Below are 27,094 nucleotides of genomic sequence, written 5' to 3' on the forward strand. Positions count from 1 at the left end.
CCTACACAATTTAAATATTTTAGGTCACTATTTCACAATACTCCAAGTGATCCCCCACCTACCTACCTTGTTTCTAAGCTCCAACACAGGGGCCCTGTGAGGAAAACCCCTCTAATCTGCTAGGATGATGATTCTTTGGGAATTGGTTCATATTCTAACATGTTTGAAATGTTATGTTTCTGTGAAGCATTTTAGGCACCAAATTACTTTTATGAAAGGTGCTATATAAATAGATTATTGTTGTTGTAGTAGTAGTAGTATTAGTATTAGTATTTGTAGTAGGGCTAATGTTACTGAGAATATTTCGGCGTTTTTAAAATTGTGTAAATCATCATAAGGCGTTGCTGGAGTTGACTGCAGAGTTATGAGCCCACAGGGTGTGGGTGGTGATGTGTCTCCTCATTACAGGAAGGCCATTATCACACGCTGTACAATAGCTGAGCTATGTGTGCCTGTGCACGCAGGTCTGTGCATGTATGTGTGTGTGTGTGTGTGTGTGTGTCTTTGTGCATGTATGTGTGGACTCCGACGTCTGTGTCTGTATTGTTGTATTGTTACAGTAGAGCAGAGGCCATGAAATTATGCAGGCAAAAAGAAAAAGCCACCCATAACTACTCTTGTCATTTGGAGGCCTTTCCATGCATGCTCAGAGCTCACCACCAACAGCCCGCTTCAGTGGACCTCTTCCCAGCTAACACTGCTAAATCACAGCTCCTTCATCTGTGCAATCTCAAGGAGCACTCTCAAATTGCTGAAAAAAGTGCAGCACAAAATCATGTCTTATTTCATTTAAAAAGCTGTCTTTGACCTGAGTTTGATGTCTCATGTTGTGTTACTGAACATACTGTCTAACCATAGCATTACACCAGGGCTTGGCCTGTAATGAGCAACTGCTATGCATAGCTATGGTTATGGTCCCTCAGCCTAGCCCCTGCGGCGGGTCTGGAGAGTGAGCTAAAAATAAAAATGAGCATACCAAGATGAAAGAATTGGAGGAATGAATCTCATGTCATAAAACTTTCTGCACTGTGTAAATGGTTGGCATTTATATAGCACCTTTATCCAAAGCACTGTACAATTAATGCTCCTCATGCACCCATTCATACACACACTCACATACCAACAAATTGGCTGCCATGCAAGGTACTAACCGGCTTGTCAAGAGCATTTTTAGGGGTTAGGTGTCTTGCTCAGGGGCACTTCAACACACCCAGGAATCGAACCGGCAACCCTCCGACTGCCAGACTACTGCTGTTACCGCCTGCGCCAATGTTGCCCATGTGCCTGCAGTTAAACTGAAACTCATTTGTGACATCTGGAGCCTTGTAATGACTTTAGCTGTTCCAGGGTAAGTGCTGCTACTGCACTGTCATTGACATACAGTACGTCATATCCTGTATTCTGACTGTGGAGTATTGTTTCTTCTGGTCTCCCGGACAAACGTCCCCACCAGTGGTCCCCCTGTTTGCATGCGTTTCCTCCAGGTTGAGCACCGGCCTCAGTGCTGCACTGTGACCACCAGCAGCTCCTAAGTAACTAGGATGGGATAAATATGAGGACAAATTACCCCACATGTTCAAAATCTACTCTTATCTTATATAATCCCATTTTATCTTATCTTATACCCATATTTATGTCTGAAAGATCAAATCCTGTTGTAGTCTTTTTCAAGAGCGTTTTGTTTGTAACAGTGTACTTTATTGTATGTTGCTTTAGACAAAAGCTTTTGCTAAATAAATGTCATGTAATGATGGCATATAATTATGAAAAATGTTCAGGTTTGCTGTGAATGGGGATTTCATCACAGAGTCACCACATTGGGTTGGATGGACACAATGAGAGCTCATTCTTCCATAGTCTTGATCCTGGCCTGATCCTTGATCACACTAGTTTAAATAAATACAACATGCTGAGTATAATGCTTTTCAGTCAGATGAGGTGGCTGTGAATTTGGAAATGGAGAATAAATGGCTGAACATACTGTGTACATTAGTCTGCAATGGACAGTGATCTAATCCTTTGGGGGAATTTGATTAGTCTCTGCACAAGGGCAGTGACCCAATTGAGTCTGTTATCTGGACTTGGCCCTGTGTGTTTGCAAAGGCAATGAATTTATCTTTTCTCGGACCACATCTGTTTCTATAGTAACGCTATTGAGACAGAATACCTATTTAAATGAAATAGAGTGAGCTCCATATGTCTTGGGACCAAGACATTTTTCTTGATTTGGTTCTGTACAATTTTAGCTTGTAAACAAAACAATTCACAAGCGGTTAAATTCCAAAATAAAGTTTTATTACAGGGTATTTTACTTCAACTTCACTGTGTGTAAATGACAACACTTTATGCACAGCGTGGGACCTATTAAGGGGAGGCACCACAGGTTAAAAGGGAAACTTTTGCAGGATAGGTAAATGGTAAATGGTTGGCATTTATATTGCGCCTTTATCAAAAGCACTGTACAATTGATGCTTATCCTTCACCCGTTCATACTCACACTCACACACCAACGGCGATTGGCTGCCATGCAAGGTGCTGACCAGCTCGTCAGGAGCATTTGGGGGTTAGGTGTCTTGCTCAGGGACACTCCGACACAGCCCGGGCGGGGGATCGAACCGGCCCCCATCCAACTGCCAGACGACTGCTTTACTGCCTGAGCCATGTCGCCCCTAGGTACATTGATACTATGATACTTAGCTTCTACAACTAGACCTGCAGTTCTAGTTTCAGAAAATATATGAATCAGAAACAACTTTCAGTAGTTATTTTAAATGTTTTTCAAGTAAACCAAGCACCAAGAAAACTTAAAGGGCATTTTCTAAATTATTTCCTGTACAAAAAATTTAAATCATTTTTGTAGCGTAACTGAAAGATATAGCTACCAAAGTTTGCCAAACTTGGTGCTTCTTAAGCAAAATATTTGGGGAATTACAAAGCGGTTTTTGGATATATTTTAATTTCTATTTTTATGGGGTATATTATGTGAGAAAATAGCAAACAAAAAGCATCTTTTCTGGCATATATAAGTTTATTTTTAATAAGTCATCAATAAAATTACAAATTGAACAATTTCCCATTTATCACAGATAGAAACTAGGAATAGAAAAATGAACACTGACTTAATCCAAAAAAGTGGTTAAACTAATATGCGAATTGTGCTTTTTTAATTAGTCATGTGCTCGTTTGCATATGTTCCGGAAAAATAAATGAAAGCCATAATGAAAAAAAAAGTAAAATGTCATTTCTGTTTTCCTATTCACCTGTGGTATCTCTCCTTGAACTGAAAGTAATCATGTTTAGTACCTTGCCACATATCCTGAGCATGAAATGAATGCCTGTAGTGTGTGACCCATTGACATCACCAGGTGTTTAGTATCTCATCTCCAGATGGCTATACTGCAGCCATGTTCAGCTCCTGCTTGTTTCAGGGGCTAGTTACATGAACTCTTCTCTTCATCATCTGAAAAGGTAAAAAGACTACATTTATATAGTGCTTTTATCCAAAGTACTTTACAATTCTCATACCCATTCACACACACACACACACACACACACACACACACACACACACACACACACACACATTAATAAGCTGCCATGCAAGGCACCAATCAGCTCATCGGGAGCAATTGGGGGTTAGGTGTCCTGCTCAGAGATACTTTGATACACCCAGGGAGGGATTGAACCGGCAACATTCTGACTGCCAGACAACTGCTCTCACCCCGTGAGCTAATGTTGGCCAAATGTATGTGCAATTGGATGCAGATTGGGTGAACAACTTGGCCAGTCAATAACTTTCCATTTTAGGCTTCGAAAAACTGCTGTTGCTTTAGCAGTATGTTTGAGATCATTGTCTTGGCTTTGAAGGCATTTGCTTGAAGTTGCGCAGAAAAGATCCTGCTATCAGCAGTTCCAAATCATTAACAGACAAGTGAGCCAGTATCTGTGGGAGTCATACCTGCCCAAACCACAGCACTCGCACCACTACGCTACAGGGCGGCCTAAATGAAGGTAAATGACTGGGACACACAAGGTCGGTGGTTCTAATCCCGGTGTAGCCACAATAAGATCCGCACAGCCGTTGGGCCCTTGAGCAAGGCCCTTGACCCTGCATTGCTCCAGGGGAGGATTGTCTCCTGCTTAGTCTAATCAACTGTACGTTGCTCTGGATAAGAGCGTCTGCCAAATGCCAATAATGTAATGTAATGTAATGTGTTTCACAGATGGGTTTGGATAATATTACTTCTTCAAAAATTTTGGGTGAAAATGTATTGAACAATATTATTGTAGGCAATAAGAACGAAAAAAAAAATAACATTCCCACAATTACATTGAGGTAAAAGAATGGCTAATAAACAGAAACATAATTTTTTTAGAAAAATTGAAATTCTTTATTTTTTTTATTTTGCATAGCATGAATGCATGTTTGAAGGCTCATTCCATGATTGTTGATGCTAAACAATTTGTTTAAACTGATTTGAAGCAACATTATTCTGCACAATTACTTCTGATGATCATTTGTTCCAGTATTTAAGGTAACATGAACTTTGAGCAATGTCACAGTGTTAAACATGATGGCATGACGATTGTTCGTAGCCGCATTGTAGCCTTACATGATGCCAGTTGGTCACTTGGTGAATAGAATCATCTGGTGACATAAAAGTTATGACTTGGCCCGCTCAAAGTCCAGACCTTAATCTGATTGAGAAAATCTGGCATTTGCTGGATACCAAGATAAATAAATCTGTGGTAACATCGAAAGAATCTCTTTGGAATGAACTTCAAACCATATGGAATGGTTTAACGAGTGAAGAAATAAAAAATATGTGAACGATTAAATGCAAAGCAAAGGGTGGCCACACTAGATACTGACTTTTTTCCTCCAAGAGACTATTATTTTTGTTTTCACAATATATTGTTATCTGTTTACTTATTTTCATCTACATGAACCAATATTACATGAAATAAATACTTGAATAGTACTTGGTTTCTGATTTATCTTCATTGTGTTAAGTGTATAATCATCACTGCATACTACTGTATTATGTCAATAATGCCAATCCAAGGGTAATCAAAAGCCTAGAATGATGACTAGATCCTGAAAGCTACCATGTACCTGCAATAAAGAAGCAATTGAACACACCTGATTGATCAAAAATATCTGTAAAGCCATTTGTCCCAAAGATTATGGTTCCCTGAAATGGGGGTACTATTTATAAAAAAGTGCTGCAATTTCTACACAGTGAATCCAAAATATATAATAACACAATCATTTTAATAAAATCAGAGAATGTGCACTTTACTCACATGTAAATGATTGATCTAAAATTGTGGAGGAAGGAGACAAATCAAGAAAAAATGTCCCAAGACATACAGGGCTCACTGTATATGCAAAATTAAACTCCTACGCCTAACTAGGATTACATTAATAAATCCATGTTCAATAAAGTCATGACACCTTCTAATGTTAGCTACAGTAAGTGAGCTGACCTGTGGTTTTAGCCAGAGATAAACAGACTGCAGCAATGTTTGAATTTTCTCAGGAGCCTAAGCTATTTTAAGGTTGCAACTGTTTTACAAATCTGAGCGTTGCGATGCTCTCTACTGTCAGCGTGACAATGTGAATGTACAACGGCACAAATGACAGGAATGAAGTGGGCCAGAAAGCCCATTGGAGCAGATCAGATAGGTGAGCCAATAACCTTCCTGAAGACAATAACCACGATCAAAGCAACCTCGGTTCCTGAGGGCTCCAGAGTCATCTGCGGCAGACAGTTATGGAAAGTCATTTAGATTTTATTGTTAAAGGCACAAGACAGGGTATAGTTTTATTCGTTTTTTAGGGATATGAAAGAACATTTCAGACTATCAACTCTTTCAGACTGTTTAATGGCCACATTTCTCTGTATTTCTATTCCAGTGCTTTGGCGGTTATGTGCCATGTCTCGATGTTCAATGTTTGTGAAACTGCTTCCTTTGTGGAGCGTTTTGGAAGGGCTCCCAGTTTCCCTCAGTGAACTTATCCAGCTAATTTAGTAATCCTGCTTTATGATATCCCCCTCATGCGAAGTGAGTTGCAGTAACTGTGTAATCAACTAAACTTTTACATTACACTGTTATTTAGCTGATGCTTTTTTATCCAATGCAGCTTACAGTTGATTAGACTAAGCAGGAGACAATCCCCCCTGGAGCAATGAGGGGTTAAGGGCCTTGCTCATGGTTCCAGTCCTATGACTACACCAGGGATCAAACCACTGACCTTGCTGGTCCCAGTCATGTACCTTAACTCTCCTGCCTTATATCAAAGGAAGCAAGTTTACCCACAGCAATTTTAACTGAGCTGTATCCTGACATGATTTAGAATACAGCCTGTAGCATGGTATGGCCTCAGTCCATGAGGGTTAAAGTAGATTTACTGTACAGAGTGATTTATATCAACAGCTCTTTTCATTGTTAATACGAGTATGTCTTCCCTGACATATCATATGTCTGACTGTAAGTCACAGTATCAACTGCATTTACTTCCATTGTTTGGATAATTAGTTTCAGAAAAAGTAAGGCACAGCCAGGCAGGCAAACGCTTTTGAAGCAGCTGGTAGCTGGTTGACCAGTTAAACCAGTTCAAGCTACGTTTTACACAAGTGAAGAACAGTAATTCTGTGCTCCACCTCTTTCACAGAAAAAACCCTCACTTACACTGACATGCCCTCTCACGTCATAATCTAAACCATCTTGTGCAGATTACTCTGAGCAGCGCAGCAGAGCGAAGGGCATGTACATACTGAAGGGAGAAACTGCCGACAGAGGAACAATTCTGCTTCGCAACTGACACAAACGAGGTGTGTACAAATTCCCTTCTCTTTGTTTTAGTTGTTTATGTATGTCGTTTCATTTTATTACATACTATTTTCTGTACCAAAGTTAACAGAAACACTCACTCCTCTCTCTCTCTCTCCCTCTCTCTGTCTCTCTCTCCTTTACGGCTGAGACTGTGCTGACATATAATTCTTGAGCAGGGAGGGGAGTGGGCCTTTTTGTTGTCGTTTTCTTTTTTCCTTGACCTACACTTATGTGAACTGATGCAGGTTCACCCAAGATCTCCTTATGTAGTGTATTTCTGCTTGAAACATTGCATGTACAATGAACTTAGTCTTGTCTTATGTACATTTACTGAGACAGGTAAAGTGTAGTTTTTTGTTCTTTCAATACAAGTAGCCCTTTCACCAAAAGGGTTGAAACAAAAGTCTTTGTTTCTAAGCAGTCTTCACAGCCTAGTCCAAAGACCTACCTGTTGATACATCCATGTATAATGGGTATCCATGTGAAATGGTTTGATATACACTCAGTGGCCACTATATTAGGCATGCCAAACCCAACATCAGAACAGGGAAGAAATGAGATCTAGGTGACCTCGACTGTGGAATGTTTGTTGCCGCAAGACGAGGTGGTTTGAGTATCGCAAAAACTGCTGATCTCCTGGGATTTTTCACGCACAGTCTCTAGAGTTGGTGAAAAAACAACATCCAGTAGGCAGCAGTTCTGTGGGCGAAAACCCCTAGTTAATCAGAGTGGTCAGAGGAGAAAGGCCTAGTTCAAGCTGACAGGAAGGTGACAGTAACTCAAAGAGACACATTACAACAGTGGAATGCAGAAACAGCTTTGCTTCTCCACTCATAATTAAGTAGATAAAATAAGTATGTTGAATTGATTTCATGCAACCCACAATTAACCTTAGTCTGTACAACTGACTTTTAATGTTTGATATGTTGGACAAGGATGTGAGCATCCAGGCAGAACTGGTATGAAATTTAAGAATTTGTTTTTTGCCTTGATAAAGCTAGTTTCTGCTTCCTTTGAGAGCGACAAAGACCAATATACCTATACTGAACCTCAGTTGGTTTTGGAAATGTCAACTGAATCACTGTTCCCAAAAACAATGTTATGATTTGATGCCTGGTAAAAAAACATCCTGGTGCCATGTAGCACGCCCTCTGGCATCAGGTCATGTCTACACCCAAAAAACTACATGTCAAGAAAGATTTATGCACTGAAACTAGAATGGCAAGTCCTTTCCTTGTTTGCTCTAAAACAGACTTGGGAGTCTCTTTCATCCAGTGACTCTTTCATCCAGTGTCTCGTAACCCAATTCATTCTGAGTGAATGTTTCCAGAACTTAAGACACTGGAAATGATAAGGGCCTTCTCCTGGGCTCCAAATGGACTGCTGTCTGGTTCAGCATAAGCAAACCACGAACAGGCCGGCAGCCAAAGCAGAGACATCAGCATCATTAGATTTAGGTGATCTTTCCTTCAGTCCCAGGTCTCCAGACCACAGGGAGTATAATATTCTGTCACTGACATAGCACAGAATCCACTGACGTGACAGTCCTCCTAAGAGGATTCATCATGTAGTCCCTCTAAACCGAGCTGGAAAAGGTTAATACAGTAAAATAAAAACCATTTTGACAAAGTGCACACAAAATGTTTGATGATTTCAACCAAATGGTTTGCTTTGGCAGCATTGACATTGTTGCGTGCTAACAGTACTGTATCTAGCCGGAGCAGCATGACTTTCAGTGTCAGCTTTGGAGAGGCTCCTCCCTCTAGCATGGAATCACATTCCGATTTTTATTAAAATTATTGACAGACTCTTTGCTTGAGGGAGATTAAAAAACATTTCCTGAAGCAAGCAGGTTAGAACAGTATTGTGGCTCAATTAAGTGACAGCACTCTGGCTTTCTTTGCATGTGAATATCAAGAAGAATTCCTCACTACACAGCTTATACATTTATTTCAGAAGGAACTTTTGTTTTCGAGTCAAAGCAAGATTAATGAAACAGTCAATGTTTTTCATTAGACAAATACTATGGATGTTCTGGCTTTATTTAGAATTTATTGCTGTGCATAACCAGACTTTTTACAAAGACACAATGAAAGACATTTGTTCTGCAACACATTGTAATATTATTGCCAGATTGCTAAGAGTTTCATGCTGCTCAGATATTTGTGGGAAAAGATCAGTACTTGGTATCTGTATTTTCATCCGAATATTGTCATTAACTTGACTATAGTTGTAAAGGGATGCCAAGAATCTAGACATAAATTGTTAATGTCATTATAATAAATTAAAATCCCATAGTGTAGTGGCATATTACTATTACTACTACTGGATGTGCAAGGATATACAATTCTTATGTTTTCAGTAGAATTCTAAATGTCGGGACATACCCTGCCCTTTTTGGCCTTTCCTGATTAATGTTTTATGTCCTCTTCATATGGTCAAAGTTCAGATTCTCAGCTTTCACTAAAGAGTATTGTTATACATTTTGGTTTCACCATGTAGTAATTACTGTACCTTTTATATGTTTGAGACAAAATAACATAAAGTCAAATAAAATAGTCTTGTATGTTTTGTATTTTGTCACATGTCCTTTGTATGTCAAGACTTCCTGAAGTCTGTGGCCTCTCAACATCACCAACATTAACCCCTTAATTCATACCCGGTGTCGGTTTTCTTTTTACCGTTGGAAAGCGTTAAAACCTGCTATGTAGAAAAAGTGCTGCAATGGTGAAATAAGCTTGAAATAAGCTGAGGATCTGCACTTTGACCACATGTGAATTATTTCCTCTGTTTGTCACCAATCAGAAAAGGCAGGGGGCACTCTACTACCTGTCTATTTTTTTTTTATTGTTGACTCTCTTTGCTTGGCCTGTTTTTCACTCCCATATTCATTAATCCCTTAATGATGGCTTCTCAAATTCGGTGTTTTAAGTCCTAAACTTTAGGCCTGATTCATACTTCTGTGTCGAATCTAGGCAGAGGCTACAGCCTATGCGTAGCCGCATTCCCTACGTCGTAGCCTGACACGCACCTCCCCATTAATGTAACTACGTGCCTACGTGTAGGCTACCCCAGTAGCCGGTGCCTAGATTCGACACAGAAGTATAAATCAGGCTTCAGTGGCACCCATGCCTAGTGTGGGAGGTATGTCTTATCTGTCCCTCTGTTTCTATTCTGTATCCATTACTAGTTTTCCAAGCTTGCACCTATTGCACATTTGACCATTAGCCTCATTTAATTACAAGCTATAATGCCATGCACCTCATCGTTGCTTCAAATGTCATTGCTAGTAGAATGGCCTTCTTTCAGTTTTTAGCCATCACTGATGTAGCTTGCAATGTGCAACTTTAGGACACAGTCAAGTTAGCACCAGTTTCAGATGGATTGGGCTTGTACTAAGTGTTTCTAATCACATTGCGCAGATCCCTTATTGACAATAGTCAGACCCATGCTCGTAGATTCCGAACTGTTCCCTGATTGGCCGTGGTCCTAATTTTAGAGATATAGGCCATCGGACTGGTTGGCTTCCATACCTGAGTGTTCTTGTAGACCCTGATAGCACTGATGCTTGCTGAATGCGCATCATCTTGAACACATTCGTATTCCAATGGGATGTTGGATAAACCACACTGAGATCCTGAGCTCCTGGTCCCTCCCAACAGATTCTAGAACTGATACTGCACATCTTCATTCACAGACTGCATAGAGGTCCATGCACTGACCGATGTTCAGGATAGGAGTGAAGCGAGGGATACTACTCAACCTCCTAATTTTAATAGGATGTATTTCTGCAGAAAGTGTCCGACACTTACACACAACGCACACAAGATTCTGACAGAAGTAGGGGTAGTCCCTGCTTCTATCAACAACAAAAAAAAAGTAATAGTAATAAGATGCATAATTCTACATCTAATAACTGAATAGTTACATAAGCATATTGTGAAACTTAGTAAATGATTGGTTATTTTGATGAGGTTTGTCATAGTTAAAGAGGCAGTTCAGAAAAAATGTAATTCAAGTATATTTCCACTTACGCAGAGTGCTATCTATCTCCAGATAGTTTTGTTGAGATGTGACAAATTTGATAGATTTGATGATTTGATGATATAATGGACCTCTATGCATCTTTTTGTTTCTCGTAATGAATCAGGCAGAAAAACTCAACAGCAACATCTCTTTCCAAAGTGCCACGGTTTCTCACAAACATCAACAGAGCGCAAAAACGAACTACTTATTCTGCTACATGCCTGTGTCCACACAAGCAGAAGTAATTCTGCTGAAGCACACAAATATTTTTGGGCAAAGTGTCTTCTTCATTGTCTGACATTGCGAGCCAAAGGAGTTCCTATGTCGCCATGGCATAATTTTGCTACCTCAAGTTCACAGCAGGCTAACACAAACATATGCAAGCATATGCAAGCCAAGCGCAACAAAGAGCAGGCTAAACACTGATCAAAACAATTGACCTTTGCCCCCATGTGTCATGTGTCAAGGAAAAGGCGAGTGTGGCTGGACTTAATCCTGTCCTCGCCATGATGCGATGTTATCTCATGTGCACTTATCAGTGATTCTCTATAGCAGCTGAAGCTTGGTTCAGTCCTAAGGGCCTAGGCTGTAAACTGTGGTGTGTAAAGTGTGGCCGGAGACCAAGGGCCAAGGGTGGATGGATGTGTGCCATCATGGAAGGGACACAAAGGCACCGCAAGGTATCAGGCAAGACTAGTAGTATGTGATGTTGATGGACATCCTGTAAGAAAGAGATCCTTGCAGATAAAATGGCCATGTGCATCAAGCCAAGGCCTCCGAGGGTATTTAAGTCTTTTGAAGGTCGCTGTACTGTGGTTACTGTTTTGTGTTTCAGTGACCTTGCCACTTTGTTGACTTGGGTGAGTTCCTGCATTGTCCTGACTTTGATTCCACTGAGAAAAGCTGGGTCCTAACAATGTCTAATCATATACTATCATCATGAATAATGAATAAAAACAGGCTCTGAATTGAAAATAATAATTTACTCTACATAACATATGCTTTGACAGTCCAAGGGACATGGCATCAGACAGGGTTCCTCCTTGGTATAGCTATGGGGCGGATAAAGGAATTGCCAAACTCACCCGTTTGTACTCCTAGAAATGGATGAGACAGAGAGAGGAACTTTATTATTTTATGGATGGCAATACTAGAACAGAGCGTAATGACTTAAGAGAAGATTTGTCCATTTGAATTTGGACAAAAAAGGGGTTATGTCTACAGAATGACAGTGCATAAGTTGGCGTGGCATCATGCAGCCACTCCTAATCTCTTAATGAATCTGCCCATTCCCAGGCAAGCACAAATAGAAACAAATAAGATGATATGCCACATCCTTCAATACCTTATCTGTTAGCGATATTGATTCACGGTAGCACAGCTTCCAGTAAAATAAACAGTTAAATTGTAAATGGGCTCAGACCTTTGGTCAGTAATTACCTATCATAAGTCATGCCAGATTTCCTTGCAGGCATGGAGGACATTATGCAAACCCAGGTCAGATAAAATAAATGCTCTCCACAGACATAAAAATTATGAAAACCTAAAATTATCCATCTTCATACTTTGACTTCAGAGGAGCTTCTTCAACCTGCGTCCACCCAGCCTGAATAATCTTCAGAAAATGAATTTGTTTCTTGCATCTGAATGTTAGACGTATCTGCTTCAGCATGAGAAATCTGTATGTATTGGTTTCTCATGCTGATCCTGATGTCCTTGTTCTAACTGAAGCATGGCTAAAAAAAGTTGTTTCTGACTCTGAAATATAGTGCCATGAACAAGTTTTGGGCAAAAAAAAAAAAAAGAGGGGGAACCTCGCTGATTTCCTGTTTTATTGCATATCTGTCACAATGGTTTCAGATCTTTAGACAAAATGTAATATTAGAAAAAAGTAACTCGAGTAAACACAAAACACATTTTTAAAATGATTATTTACTGAATTTCAATGACGCGCCCGTTTTATTACTTTACTCTTGTTGTATTACTTTACTCCCGTTGACTTTGAACTAACCATCTTCTCCAAGTTCGAAATTATCATTATGCTAATAAATAAGGCCTAAACTTTCTTATCCACGTATAGGTTGATATTTGTTTGGCCTCTTTAGCTGCCATATGTGTATAATTTAATTATGATAAATTATTTTAAGATAATGAAAAACGAACAAAGCCATTTGCAGTAATTTGCGTCGTGTTATTTCAAGCTTTAGCTATTGAGCAGGACCAATATCACATTCTTGCATGCAGGATATGCAAATTATTTAAATGTATGCTACGTCTATTTGCATTGAGAAAGGGCCTTGAACAAATTGGCTTTTGTATGCAGTATGCAGTCTAAAGGAGGATAATATATAAATATTTTAGATGTAACGTTTATGCTTCCGGGTGCCGCCTAGAACTAGACACCGTGTAGGCTATCTAATAAATATTTCGTTTGAATTGTACACTGGGGATTGTGCTCGTTCTAGTGAAGCACACGTTCAAGACACTCAAGCCCGCATAAACGCAAAACACTCCTGCCCGAAAGCGTTCCCCTTGCACCATGCAGCACTAACTTGTCGACAACTCACGCTGGTGAAACTTCGTCTGATCACCGAGATGTAAGTAGCCGACAGATACACGTTTTACAAATGTTACTACAGCCGTAGAGTTTGTTACAATTGACGAACATTCTCATTTCAAAACGCTGAAGTTTTAATGTTGGCTCAGTAAAATGCAAACAATCCTTATTCCGAGCACGACGTTTTACTAAACTTAAATTTAAATCTATATATATATATATTTACCTGCAATTGTCGTAAACAGAGTTGTAATAGTATTTTTGGTTACTATTATCCAAAAACTACAATGTAACAGGAGAGCAGGGAAATCAATCGTTATGCCCGCTAACTTTCAGGAAACTTCGATTTCGTAAGGCATCTGGCTACTACATGACCAGTTTTTGCCTGTAAGCATTTCTTTCTCAACTTACAGGCGCCGTGAATGTAGACTAGAAGATGTTGTTTCTACGCAGTTTTGCTTTTTCAGTTCGTGTCCGTGGAATTATAGGCAACCGCTGTAATATGACTAACGGCAGCTCGCGTTCTATTTCTGTATGGAGGGCTTGGTGGTCCTATTTAAACATATTGTATAAGCGCGCATCTCGGGTTAAGTTGAGAGAGTCTAAAGGAACAACTCACTGGGAGTGCCAAGTTTAGCTATGTCGCTTATTAACCAACCCAGTCATTCTGGGTTTTGTTGTCGGTGTTATTGCGAGAAAAAAAAATGGCCATCAGAATTACGTGATGAGCGGTTTAAGGCAGACTTCATCTGTTGATTCATCTGTTTTTATGTATCAGTCAAGTCCACCATTGCAATTTCAGCTGTGAGAAACTGCGACAGATGTGCATTCGGCCTCCGTTAAGATCCCGTCAAGCAGGACTATTTATTGGCAAAGCCATATTAGCTTGACATTTAATTCTTACGTTTGCTGATGGCAATGTCTGGGAAGATCTGAGCTGGATATATTTGTGACTGTACAAGCTGGTTCTGCTGGAACTTGCCAGTTTAGCTGCTTTGGCTGCGGTCTTTGTTGTGTGCTGTCAGTGTGGCAACCAACTCCCAAACAAACTTGCTTTAGAAAAAAAGACTAGTTAAACAAAGCCCCAAAATACATTAGGTTTGTTAAGTGTTCTAGGGCAAATGCTTTTAGGTAGAGGCGAGGGTGTGCATGTCAGTACTAGCTACCTCAGCAGGAATCAATTTCTTACAGTTTGCAAGCTCTGTATGACTGTTTAGCAAGTGACTACATGTTTCAGTGTTTTGAAGGGTTTGAAAATGTTAGTGCCGTTTAACACAAAGGGGCATCTCTGTTGTTCCCGTGTGCTTAGTCATTTGAAATTCAGGAACTGGATGTGATGTTATCACAAATAAATTACTTCACTCTTGATATCCCTTCCTGCTCCGGCTTAAAAGTGGACTGGGTTTGATTCCACTTCAACACATTCCCTTCCCTCGCTGTCTTCCCTCGAGGGAGATATTTTGTGACAGAATTTGTGACATGTAAGCAAGCAAACTTAGCAGGTGATCTGCTAGGGAGGATAGATAAAGAACAAAGCATATGGAAGATTGAGGATTTCTTAATCGTCACTCATAAACACCAAAAAGTAGGCTGAAGTACATGACAAAGTTAAATTCTCAGTTCTTAAAGGTATAATATGTATTTTTTTTCTTTTTGAAACATTTTTTAATTTTATTATATTGTTTTTTAGGCAATAGCAATTAAATATATAATGACCTTTATATAATTAAAAATTGCAGCCGCACACAGGAAGTGATGCAGTTGATGTATTCAGTACAGCGCTAATATGGAAGAATAGCAAATTACTAGCCTATTCGAGTTTGGTGAATAATTATTTGGTAAAGAAGTCCAAGTTTGAATACAAAGCCTATGGCGGAGCTGCCGAAGGAAAGGCCGGTGCCCTGTTTCATGAAACGGGTCCATAGAGTTAGCTGGAGAACTGCACTGAGTAAAACCCTAGTTTTATAGCTAGTTTTATAGCATAGACTTTGTCGGAATCTGTTTTGGGTGACTTGTGCTAACTCATTTATGTATGACAGATTAGTGTTTTTGGCTTGTTTCTGACACTGTTGCATGTCAGTTGTTCAATTGTCAATAGCTGTATATCACACTTTCCAGTCGTCAAAATGTTGGCAGGCTTGTACCCGTTAGCAAGTGAAAACTAACCTCATTCACTAGCTACCTATCACCGCATTATAAGTTGGGCTAGTCCTGAATACAGGAGACTGTGGTCTCATTATTTTTCCTTTTTTGTGGCTATTGAATTGTGTCACAATGCAGGCGACACTTGATATTTGAAAGGCTGTGGCTACATGCAATTTGCAGTGTGCAATTCCACTGTATTGCCAGCTAGCAATGCCGATCTTAGTAAAATAGCCAATCAAGGAAAATCTTAGATATTGCCACTTTATTCCCCCCTCCCATCCCTGAACATGTGCTTATGAATTATTCACAAACCTCACAAACTCACAATCCTATGAAAAATATTGGTACCTCTGACAGTGCACTGTCTTCATACGTAGAGCTTTGTATTGTATCCCGAACGCCATCCTGGCATTTTGGGGATACCCCCCTTGAAGCAAGGGAAGGGAACATCAGGAAAATAACATAAGATTCCGGCCCTGGTTCACTTATGGAGTTTGGAATTCCAGAGGTGGAATGTCAACAATATCAGGGATAGGCCGTCGCTCGGTCTGCATTTTTCTTTCAATATTTGATGGCTTACTACAACAGTACCACTTTGTGTATGACTTCCAAACTTCTAAGACTAGTAAATATCTTGGTTCGGAACAGCCTCAAGCTAAATTAAGTAAAAGAGATAATTTATTTAAATAAATATACAATGCCAAATTTGAGTCAGGGCAGAAAATGGCCAAAAAGTCAGGTTCCAAAGCTTCCAATCAAAATGAAACTGTATGTCCTTCAAAAGGTATATTATATACGTACAGTACAAACTTGTGGGCCTACACAGATTAGAAAAAACAATGCAGAATACAAATGTTTGGAGATATTGTCCTCAAATTTGAAAGGGTATTTGTCCAGTGTTGTGACTTGGCTCCATTGTGCCACAGCTATAATAATCTGTATCCAGTCAAAAACAGAAAATCTTTTCAGTGAGAAGAAAATTCTCACTGACTATGTAAAGAACATTTCTACAAAGTTTGCGCCAAATTGTAATGGCTACACCCCACATTTTTCACGGTATCACCCCAGGGCCGCTTGTGTCTAGCTGCTCTCCAAGATACCTCTCCACTGCTGTTAGAAAAAGCACACAAGCCCTGACGCACTTGAGCAGGGCTTTGAGACACCACCTCCATACACACTGGAGTAGGCCACAAGAGCTGCTAACGCCTTTTTTCTCCCATAACATAGGCGAAGATAGAAAAATGTATGAGCAACCAATGTACTTCTCTTAATCATATTAACCATATTAAACTGACGGTTAAGTTTGCATGGTCTTTGTGTTACCAAGTTTCTGAGTGAATTGTTTGGTGAATCATTATCAGTGAAGCCGCAGTCGTGTGTGATAAGGATGAAATTGAATATGGCTTATGTACACAATGATCCACTTTTAATGAAAAGGCAGTGCGTGTCAAACTGTGTGTGTGTGCGCACAGTTTCAGGTTTCTATAATGTAAAACAGACGCTGCTTCCTCTTCCCTCTCCTCAGTGGCCATCTCGCGGCACCAGCGCCACATCGTCCCATTCCACTCCCGCGTGGATCCGTCCCAGCCTTATGCGGCCCTGTGATTTAGGGTATTGAGTATTGATCGGGCTGAGATGGGGGCGGCGCTGGGACTCGCTGACAGAGTACAGAGTACAGAGTGTCGCAGCGATGTTCGGGTGGCAGCCCAGCCAGCAGAATCGCGCACGGGAACCCTTCCTCCAAATCGACAAGAACGTCGACCCTCCTGCTCTGCCCCCACCTTCTCTCCAGCACCCTCTCTTACCCTCACCCTCCCTTAATCCCTCGCCCTCTCCAGCACCCTCTCTTCCCCTCACCCTCCCTTCATCCCTCCTCCACTCCAGGCTACAGACTGTGGGCTCTGCTGCAGTCTGCAGTCTGCTTCTCATCTCAGGGAAGAGAGGCCAGAGGCTGCAGCTACTTTGGCTCCCTCCCTCTCCCCCTCTCTCTCTCTCTCTCTCTCTCTCCTTCTTATTCTTTCTCCCTCCCTCTCCGTTGCCATCTCTGGCTTGCTCCCCCTCTCCCCTGCACTCTTTCCTTGGCCAGTAAACGTGCGGCGGTCCATAACCCGGTCTCGCTCCAGAGGCAGCAGTCGGCCGCACGTAGCCAGCGCTGCGCTAGCCCTCCTCTCCCTGCAGCCTGAGAGCACTCCGAGGGCTGCCGGCTATCGATTTCAGCCGGACCGGAGGGAACGGGCACGCTGACATCCATCAATCCCGGAGCGCTTCGAACGAGCTTCCCGGGGTCCATATAAACGCTGGCTCCACCCCATCCCCTGCCCCCCCCCCCCCTTCCTGCTTCCCCCGCCAACTCCTACCGCGCATGACGCCCACTCCCCCCCCCCCCCCCCAAAACCGGGGATTCCGGGAGCCTGTGAGTCAACAGTTGCTTCCACGTTTTGTCCTCCGCCAGGGTTTGGCCGCCGTCTCCCGGCGAAGATGGAACCCCCTCCGTAACAGCGACATCATTTCCTCTCTTCCCTCTCGCAGTGGGCGAGTTAATGGACAGGCAAGTTCTTCTACGGAGGAAACTAGCTTCGGAGCGAGTCGGAGTGTGTGGAAATCTTGTCCGCGAGCTGTATTAATAATAACTGCGATATGAATACCCGTTTGTCAGAAACGTCGTTTTGGCATGTGGTTTAGGTCAATACTCAGCGCAGTTAGCAGTTGATAAGTTTCTTTTTGTATCCCGTGCTGGAGGAATGTAGTTGGTGAAACTCTTACTTGCGCGTAGGTGAATGCAGTGAGTCGGGCAGGAGGCAGAGGTGTGCAGTTTGAGGGGAGCTGGGGTCCTGGAGGGCTATTCTGTCTCTCACTGGCTGGACATTTATACGACCCACAGCCCGAAAAACAGCCCCACCGATGCTTCTGCTGCACGGAATGACTCAGGCACTCAAGAGGCATAACGTTTTCCGCTGTCTGGTGCCTGGATACATATTTATTTATCGTCTGTGCCGCGTAATGATAATGTGTGTGTGTTTCAAAGTCCCAGATAGGGTGGGCGGTGTGCCAGCTGAAGATGTTTATACACCATCCATCCTGGTTTCTTTCCTTCTGCAGTTACTTTTATTCCTCACTCCTCAGGAGTGAGAGTGAGAGAGGCCTGAGAGTGAGAGAGTGAGTGAGAGAGGCCTGAGAGTGAGAGAGTGAGTGAGAGAGGCCTGAGAGTGAGTGAGAGAGTGAGAGAGGCCTGATTGAGAGAATGAGAGAGGCCAGAGAGTGAGTGAGTGAGAGAGGCCTGAGAGTGAGAGAATGAGAGGGGTGAGAGAGAGAGAGGCCTGAGAGTGAGAGTGAGAGAGGCCAGAATGAGTGAGAGAGGCCAGAGAGAGTGAGAGTGGCCTGAGAGAGTGAGAGAGGACTGAGAGAATGAGAGAGGACTGAGAGAATGAGAGAGGACTGAGAGAATGAGAGAGGACTGAGAGAATGAGAGAGGACTGAGAGAGTGAGAGAGGCCAGAGAGTGAGAGAGGCCAGAGAGTGAGAGAGGCCAGAGAGTGAGAGAGGCCAGAATGAGTGAGAGAGTGAGAGAGGCCAGAGAGAGTGAGTGGGGCCAGAGAGAGTGAGAGAGGCCAGAGAGAGTGAGAGAGGCCAGAGAGAGTGAGAGAGTGTGAGACAGTGAGTGAGGCCAGAGAGAGTGAGAGAGTGAGAGAGGCCAGAGAAAAGTGACGGAGCTGTTCAGCTGTTTGATCCTCTCGCAGCAGGACAGTGCAGTAAGGTGTTTATTGTGCGTTTCTCTTGCAGGAGCGAGGGAGCACAGCTGAAAGTTGGGGTTCCAGACCCCAGGAGGCCCAGCGCGTGAAGACTGTGAGGGACGAGGGCGTCAGGCTTTTTGGTTTCCCGGGCGATGGTGGATGCAAATCGAACAGTGGTTGCGGCACGCGGGCGGGGTCTGTGACCGAGCCCTTTTCACCTCCCCTTGCGCTCCATTGGCCCTCCGTGCCTGAATAAGTCACTGCCCCACCAATCGCAGCCGCGGTCCTCTGCGCTCAAACCAAGCTCAGGTCTGCTGCCGTCTTTTTATTGTACTTTTATTTCTTTTACTTGGAGGATCCTCCCTCTGCGTTTTTCTCCCATGATCCCGTGCGGCCTTACCAGGAGGGACTCGCCGTTCGCAAAGTGCTGAGGAGCCCGGTGGTGTTTTCATCGTGAGCAACCAGGCATCTCCCAGCATGCACTGTAAGAGGAAGATATGCCTGTGTGCTCTGCTGTGCGGGATTCTGTTCGTGATGATCGCCACGCAAACCATGCACAGGACCAACTTTCTGCCCATCGCCATGGCAGCGCTGCTCCCCGTCGGCGTGGCGATGCCCGCCGGGACTCCCAGCGAGGTCACAGTGGAGTTGGACGGCGTGTCCTGCGGCTGTGAGACTTGTGTGGCTGACCTGGGCCAGTCCGAGTGGTTCGACCAGCACTACGAGCCCCAGCAGCAGCCCTTCCTCACTGCCCAGAACACCAGCCTCCCCGCACTCACACTCAAGTGGTGGATGGTGAGTGTGTTATACTGCCCGTGTGCTGACACTGTACTGCCTCTGACTCCACACTGACTCCACACTGACTCCACACTGACTCCACACTGACTCCACACTGACTCCACACTGACTCCACACTGACTCTGACTCCACACTGACTCCGACTCCACACTGACTCCGACTCCACACTGACTCCGACTCCACACTGACTCCGACTCCACACTGACTCCGACTCCACACTGACTCCGACTCCACACTGACTCCGACTCTACCCTGATACTGACTCCAAACTGACTCTACCCTGATACTGACTCCAAACTGACTCTACCCTGATACTGACTCCAAACTGACTCTACCCTGATACTGACTCCAAACTGACTCTACCCTGATACTGACTCCAAACTGACTCTACCCTGATACTGACTCCAAACTGACTCTATCCTGATACTGACTCCAAACTGACTCTACCCTGATACTGACTCCAAACTGACTCTACCCTGATACTGACTCCAAACTGACTCTACCCTGATACTGACTCCACACTGACTCTACCCTGATACTGACTCAACACTTACCCCACACTGACACCAAACTGAGATTAACTCCACCCTGACACTGACTCTGACTCCACACTGACTGCACACTAGGGACTGACTTTTAGTACCCGAGGGTATTTTGTCTGAGTACATAAGCAGTCATTTGTGTTTGGAATGTTGCCAGTAGGGGTGTGCAGAGACGGCCCTATCAGTGTCTGGGGGGAAGGGGAGGGTGGAGGGCTGTCCGCTCATCTTTCACTGTTATTTAAAGCCGCAGTAGGTAACTTTTATTCAAAAGATACAGTGCCTTGCATAAGTCGTTATGGGCCCACAAAGCACAGTAAAATGGTTAATGTTCAACACCTTTCTGCACTGCCCATGGGCTGCAGTGCTGTATCGGTTCAGCACAGCAGTGCATGAAAGCTTGCCCGAAATCTCATGTCACACAGATCCCCCCACATAGGCCGAGCACTTCTGTCACGCACACCATTTATTGCAAAAAGAAGCACATTGTAATGGAATGACAGTTGTAAGTTAATAAAGACTGTAATGTGCTTCTTTGCAGACCCCAGGGGGGCCCAGATCCCAGTTTAGGAACCTCTGGCCTAGACTACGCACCACAGTGCCCTAGTCATACACTTAGGCTTAATAGAGAGTTTAATAGAGATATGCCGCTTAATAAAAAACACTTTCCCATTACCGATCCTATTCATTCCCCTACTGTGTTGATTTGTATTCTAGCAGACACCCTACAGTTCAACGGGACTTAACTTGACCGTCACTGCCTGTATACTTGACAATGGCAACCATGTTAAAAAATCTACTACTTTCCTGGTTTGCAGACGGCAGTGGATTCTAGAAGCTGAGATTATGACCCATAACGCTGCAATGTACAAAAATGATGAAGCTAATTCTCTTAATTGAATTTATTATCAGGAAAGTGGATTGTTTTTATAGTACTCGATGGCCTTTGAGCACTTATTTTTCTGTCTAGCACTCCAATGCCTGTACCCATCCCTAGTCCACACCGACACGCTGCGCTAAAGAGCCAACGGGTCTTCCCTCGACCGACTCCGCCTGTCGTCACGGTTATTGAGTTTAACACATCGGCGCTGGAGCGTGCAGGAAGTGAGGAACAGAGAGCGGGGGATTGTGCACACCGCTTAACCACATCCTGTTAATGGTGGAAAGCGTGACACCCTCATTCTACATGTAAAAACTACCTTTGAAATTGAGGAAACAAAGTATATTTCTAATATAAAGTGTTTTTATTTGCCTTTTGGCTTTGAGTAAAAATTCCTATTTGCCTTACGCTTGATGACTGGAGGGGATGGAAGTGCTCTGCAGAGGCCCTCAGAGCCTTGGATCTCTGTGGATAAACACCGTAAAAGCCCTGTATCGCTGAGGACAAACATCTGGAAAAACCGCCATTTTGTTACGAGGGGGAAAAAAAATGTTCTCCCTTATCACACTCGTAAGCCAACGGCTGTAAAAACGCTCTGGTTAAAGCAGTTGCACTGACAGTTACCAGTTCCACAACTGCGGACTGTCAATGCAATTGCATTAAAAAATAAAAAAAAGGGGGGAGGGGGGGCCTCCCTACGGTGCGGATGTGGACATTTAGGTACTGTGAGCTTCTCTCCAGCAGGTATGTCAACAAGTTTTAATTAAACGGAATTGGTTTTGGAAAGTAATGGAAGTTTTGGAAGGCAGCACTGGGATATGCTCGTCTTGATGTGTAACAGACACCCAGCTTCTTGCCAAATACAAAGACACGTACACAATTGTTCAGCAGAGTCTGCCGGGGATTCCAAGAGACTGCAGAAAGATGAGCCAGGTCGTAAAGAGGGCAGTTTGGGGCTGTCCAAGGCCGGCTCGGAAACAACTTTTGTTTAGACTGCGGCTCTCCAGGAAGTGTGGCGTGGTCGTGCTCTAGAGACGGGGGCGTTGAGCTCCGTGCCTGTGTTCTCTCTGTTCCAGCGTCTCCAGCGGTCGACAGGGGAGACGGTGGAGGAGGTGCTCGAGAAAATGTTCCAGGTGATCTCCAGCCCCTTGCCGGATTGGCCCCCCCGGCAGGACCGGTGCAGGACGTGTGCAGTGGTGGGAAACTCAGGAAACCTGCTGGGGTCAAAGTTCGGCCCGTTGATCAACTCCCACACCACTGTGATCAGGTGTGTGTGACCTACAAGTGCTTAGGCCAGTAATTTAATAACCGTGACTGGACTACCACCCAGAACACGGACTCCCTCACTGGATCAAGTTTGCATTGCCCAAGGCCCTGTATCACTAAGCAGGGTTACTGGGTCAGCAGGGTAACTGCACTGAATAAAACCTGGAACCCTTCCAAATCTGGAACATGGTCTGAAGTAAAAGCAGTTCAGATATCCAGCGAAGTCTGTAATCCTGCTTTGTGAAAAAAACATTTATTATCCATTCAGGGCACAGGTTATCATCCAATCATTGCCTGGGTCAGTGTTCTTAACTAGCCTAATCATTGCAATATCTGAGTTTTTAAGCAATCGCAGGACAGTATTCTTAACCAGTCAGGGTACAGATCAGTGTTACTAGCCAACCAGGACCTAGGTCAGTATTATGAAGCAACTAGGACACAGGTTAGTGTTATTAACCTATCAGGGCACACAGGTCAGTGCTATTAACCAATCAGGGCACCCGGGTGAGTGTTACTCACCCACAGCTGTGCCCTCTTTTGAAGGATGAACAAAGCCACTACCTTGGGGTTCGAGGAGGACGTGGGGAACAGGACCACACACCACATCCTCTACCCAGAGAGTGCGGTGGACCTGCCTCCTGGCGTGCACCTGGTCCTGCTGCCCTTCAAACTGAGGGACATACAGTGGGTGGTCAGCGCCCTGACCACGGGAGAGATAAAGAGGTGCGTCTACCCCCCTCTCCCCCCCTCCCAAATACACGACTCCAGTCTGCCCAGCTCCGTGTGCTTTCACATGCTGCCATACACCCACTGGCACACGATCCTACGCTTCATCACACTTTCACACACTCACACACTTCCTGCCTGCGCGCTGTGTCAGGCTTTCACATGCCCTAACCCTTTACTGCAGGGGTGTCAAGCTTCAGTCGTGGAGGGTGGCAGTGTCTGCCGGTATTTGTGGTTTCCTTTCAATCAGCAGACAATTACGGCCTTGAGAACAAGGTGCGTGGACTCTTTAGTCAATGAAAGACTTTGAAGTTCATCTCTTGTGCTGACGCACACCAAAAACCAGCAGACACTGCAGCCCTCTAGGACTGGAGTTTGACACCCCTGCTTTACTGTGACCCTGGTAATGTAATGTACAATGTTTACGTTTACATTTTAGTAATGTAGCGACTTACAAGTGAATAAGTTACTCAACAAGTGAATGGCATCAAATCCCCCCAAAAAATTTTTTTTACAAAAAACTTGCATGTAGCGCAGTCATAAACAATACAATAGTCATAGTAGGTGCAGATTTCTTTCACACGCCCTAACCCTTTACTCTGCCCCTGGTAATGTAATGTAATGTACAATATCTTGTTTTCTGCTCCCCAGTACGTATATGAGAGTGAAAAATCTTGTGAAGGCTGATAAGGACAAGGTAACATCAATAAACAATAAACTGACTGTTCTCAGTTTCAATTGTTTTTGAGGAACTGTGAAAAGTTTCCCTGGCTGTAGACCAATGTTCTGGTACTGACCTGCAGGTGATTGTAGTGAACCCCACCTTCTTTAAATACACCCATGACAAGTGGACTGAGCACCATGGGCGGTACCCTTCCACCGGGATGCTGGCCCTCATCTTCTCTCTGCACATTTGTGACGAGGTAAGCGTGTAACCAACTGCAGGGTCTATCCCACTGTGCACTGGGTTCCACAACTGCATTGTGGTAAATGGATGCAAACGTTCTGACTTTTAGGGGATTCCCCAGTTTAAAAAACCCCCCAAAAAAACAACAACCTCATGCCACATGATTCTGAATAATATCTGTAATGAATAATGAATAATATCTGTAATCATAATTAGCATGAAAAATTAGTCAAACTACGATAATTCATAATTTGTCATTTTGTTTAATAATTTGTCATGGTTTGTTTCTTTTATAAATCTGCACTTTGCAGATTTCATACTACAAACATTACATTTCAGCCAAGACTTTATAGCTGGACTGAATTGTTTTCTTTTTTTAAAGTGGCCAGCTTTATGAGTTTGGCAGCAGCTGAAGGTGGAAAAATGATTATACTCTCTGAAATGTGTTCCTTTTAAATTGAAATGGAAGTGTATGTGTGTGCAGGTGTAGGTGTGTGTGGAGGGGGCCGTCATAGTGAATCTGCCTGTATTAATAGGGGGTGAGATATGGGGGGGGGGGAAACCTTTTCTGTGTAATAATGGTCCTGTTTGCTCCATCGCCAGGTGTCCGTGTTTGGCTACGGGGCAGACCAGAAAGGGAACTGGCACCACTACTGGGAGAAAAACAAACTTTCCGGCGCTTTCCGGAAAACTGGTGTGCACAGTGCCGATTTTGAGATGCAGGTCATCAAGAAGCTGGCAGCCGAGGGCAAAATCAAGCTGCACACGGTATAAGTGCAGTGGAGCTGGACACACACCCTAAAGCCATACCGCCACAGGGCGTTACTGAGAGGCCAAAGAGACAACGTGTACCCTGTGAATGGCCCTGTACCACTAAAGAGCACTGTCTCACGGCAGAGTCTCACGGAACCAAAAAAGAAAAACTTAAACCCTGTCCTATGACCAAACCAATCACTCACGTTTTTGTTTATACTTTCGTTTTAAAAGCCTGTGTTTTAAAAGCGTGCGACACGGGCGGTTGGGGTCGCCGCGACGGAGAGAAGACGCCCCTCCGCTCGAGCACACGCCGTCCGAGGACCTGAGCGAGCGAGCGGGGAAGAGGCTGGCTCCGTCCGTTTCTTTTCCTCCCCCGACTGTACTTTATCCTGAACCGCCGCGCCTTAACCACAGTGACCCTTCAGGAATTCCAAAGCCTCAGCGGGGGGGGGGGGTGGGGGGGTGGGTTAAGCCAAAACAAGGTCGCTGGCAGATCCAGGCGAGGCGGGGGGGGAAGCTTTTGAACACGCATGTTCCGCAGCGGTGCAGAAGCGCACGCACGCGTTCCCTGTGAAGCAAAATCCAGCACTTTTTTTTTTTTTTTTTTTTCGGAAAGTGGATAATTAACCACGGTGGACTGATTTTACATGGGAATTTAGCAGCTATTACTTTGTTACGAAACCTCTTTTAGCTTTCAGCTGCTTTGGGTTAGAGGTGTGCATGACAAATCACTAAATGGCCAGGAGGCTGTGTTACCCGGTGCCTTGCGCTGGATGCGTTTCTCCACAGACAGAATGTTATTAAGTGCGCATGGATGAATGGGCAGCACTGAGCAGTGGGGCTGCACAGTATGAGGAAAATATGTGACGTCAAATAACGGTATTGAATATCGCGATGACGATATGACTTTAAATAAACAAATACCTTTCTGCTTTATGTGCACTGCTAACATAGACCCCAGATAATGAATAGGCTTATTATGAAAAATTTTAAATTAATTTTCCAATATGCTCTTATTGAACAAATTGCACCTGAACAGCCAATCAATTTCACAACATCAATTCTAATAAATACTATTCATCGCTGATAAATATACGGTATATTGTGCAGCCCTACTGAGCAGCCAGTCAGTATCATCCTGCAGTTCACAGGGCAGATTGTAGAGCTCCTCAATGAGATTTGTTTCAACAAAGATATTAAACATACTGAAATGGGAATGTTTGTTCTAAATCCTGCAATGGAAGAGTCACATGAAGGGCCATATGTGGCCAATGTGGTGGTAATCCAAACGCAAGTTTCATTTCTCGTTTCAGACAGACGCAATGTCCTTCTTCCTTCCAGTAGCTTGACTGTTAAAACGGCAAGCGGCCATGCGCCTATCTGGGTGGGTTGGTCATTACATAAGGTGTGGCCATGGTTGTTTTTGTGGTCATTTTTATGTAGCCGGATGCGATTGGGTTACGACCAACCAAAACCTGGGGCTTGTTCCACAAAGCAGGATTACTGGGTTAGCCAGATAACTGCACAAATTAAAACCCGGAAAAGCTCAGTCCAACTTCAGTCCATATTCCAGATTTGCCCATGCTTCCCAGTTAAGTTATCCAGCTAACTCAGTAATCCTGCTTTGTTGTGAACTCTGGTCTTAAATCATGTTGTAGTTTTATTGCTATTTTAATTGTGTAATAGTAGGCTAGTAACATGCCTATAGGCTGCTAAGCAACTGACATAAACATGCATAAAAATATCAAGATGGATGGATGATCATAATAATGAGCCGATTTAGACGATCACTTTGCACTTGAACTATCCGTCCTAAACCTAGCAAAAGTGCGCCTGGCCCAAAATGGACTTGCGCACTGAGCTTTAGACTTTGCATTTTGACTATGAAGAGAGCCCAAAGTACTTTTGCCTCTGATTTTGCATA

The 27,094-nt window shown here is 43.5% G+C and overlaps 1 protein-coding gene and 1 long non-coding RNA gene across 3 annotated transcripts; one reads left to right on the forward strand and one right to left on the reverse strand.

Annotated features, from left to right (window-relative positions):
* Positions 1-2,384: 2,384 nt before the first annotated feature.
* LOC133110580 (uncharacterized) lies at positions 2,385-13,753 on the reverse strand. Its single transcript, XR_009704863.1, has 3 exons — positions 13,650-13,753; positions 3,304-3,460; positions 2,385-2,669 (listed from the first exon to the last, which is right to left on the reverse strand). It is a non-coding gene; the product is annotated as an uncharacterized LOC133110580 (long non-coding RNA).
* Positions 6,735-25,611, forward strand: st3gal8 (ST3 beta-galactoside alpha-2,3-sialyltransferase 8). Of its 2 annotated transcripts, none has more exons than XM_061220798.1 (7): positions 6,735-6,839; positions 19,348-20,093; positions 22,592-22,782; positions 23,325-23,504; positions 24,159-24,204; positions 24,311-24,430; positions 25,018-25,611. In XM_061220798.1, exons 2-7 carry the CDS (start codon positions 19,776-19,778, stop codon positions 25,186-25,188), a joined length of 1,026 nt encoding a protein of 341 aa, XP_061076782.1. In that variant the 5' UTR covers positions 6,735-6,839; positions 19,348-19,775; the 3' UTR covers positions 25,189-25,611. The 2 variants fall into 2 exon arrangements, with proteins under 2 accessions (XP_061076782.1, XP_061076781.1); XM_061220797.1 differs by lacking the exon at positions 6,735-6,839 and adding an exon at positions 13,302-13,463.
* The last annotated feature ends 1,483 nt before the right edge of the window (positions 25,612-27,094 follow it).

The sequence above is a fragment of the Conger conger genome, chromosome 14 (genome assembly GCF_963514075.1).
Source record: "Conger conger chromosome 14, fConCon1.1, whole genome shotgun sequence".
Lineage (NCBI taxonomy): Eukaryota > Metazoa > Chordata > Actinopteri > Anguilliformes > Congridae > Conger > Conger conger.

What these genes read in the sequence shown, in the direction of transcription:
- st3gal8 (XM_061220798.1), top strand. Translation starts at nt 19,776, where the DNA reads ATGCACTGTAAGAGGAAGATATGCCTGTGTGCTCTGCTGTGCGGGATT. An exon ending in TGAAGGCTGATAAGGACAAG is followed by an intron (nt 24,205 to 24,310) that starts GTAACATCAATA and finishes ACTGACCTGCAG; the next exon opens with GTGATTGTAGTGAACCCCAC. An exon ending in CTCTGCACATTTGTGACGAG is followed by an intron (nt 24,431 to 25,017) that starts GTAAGCGTGTAA and finishes CTCCATCGCCAG; the next exon opens with GTGTCCGTGTTTGGCTACGG.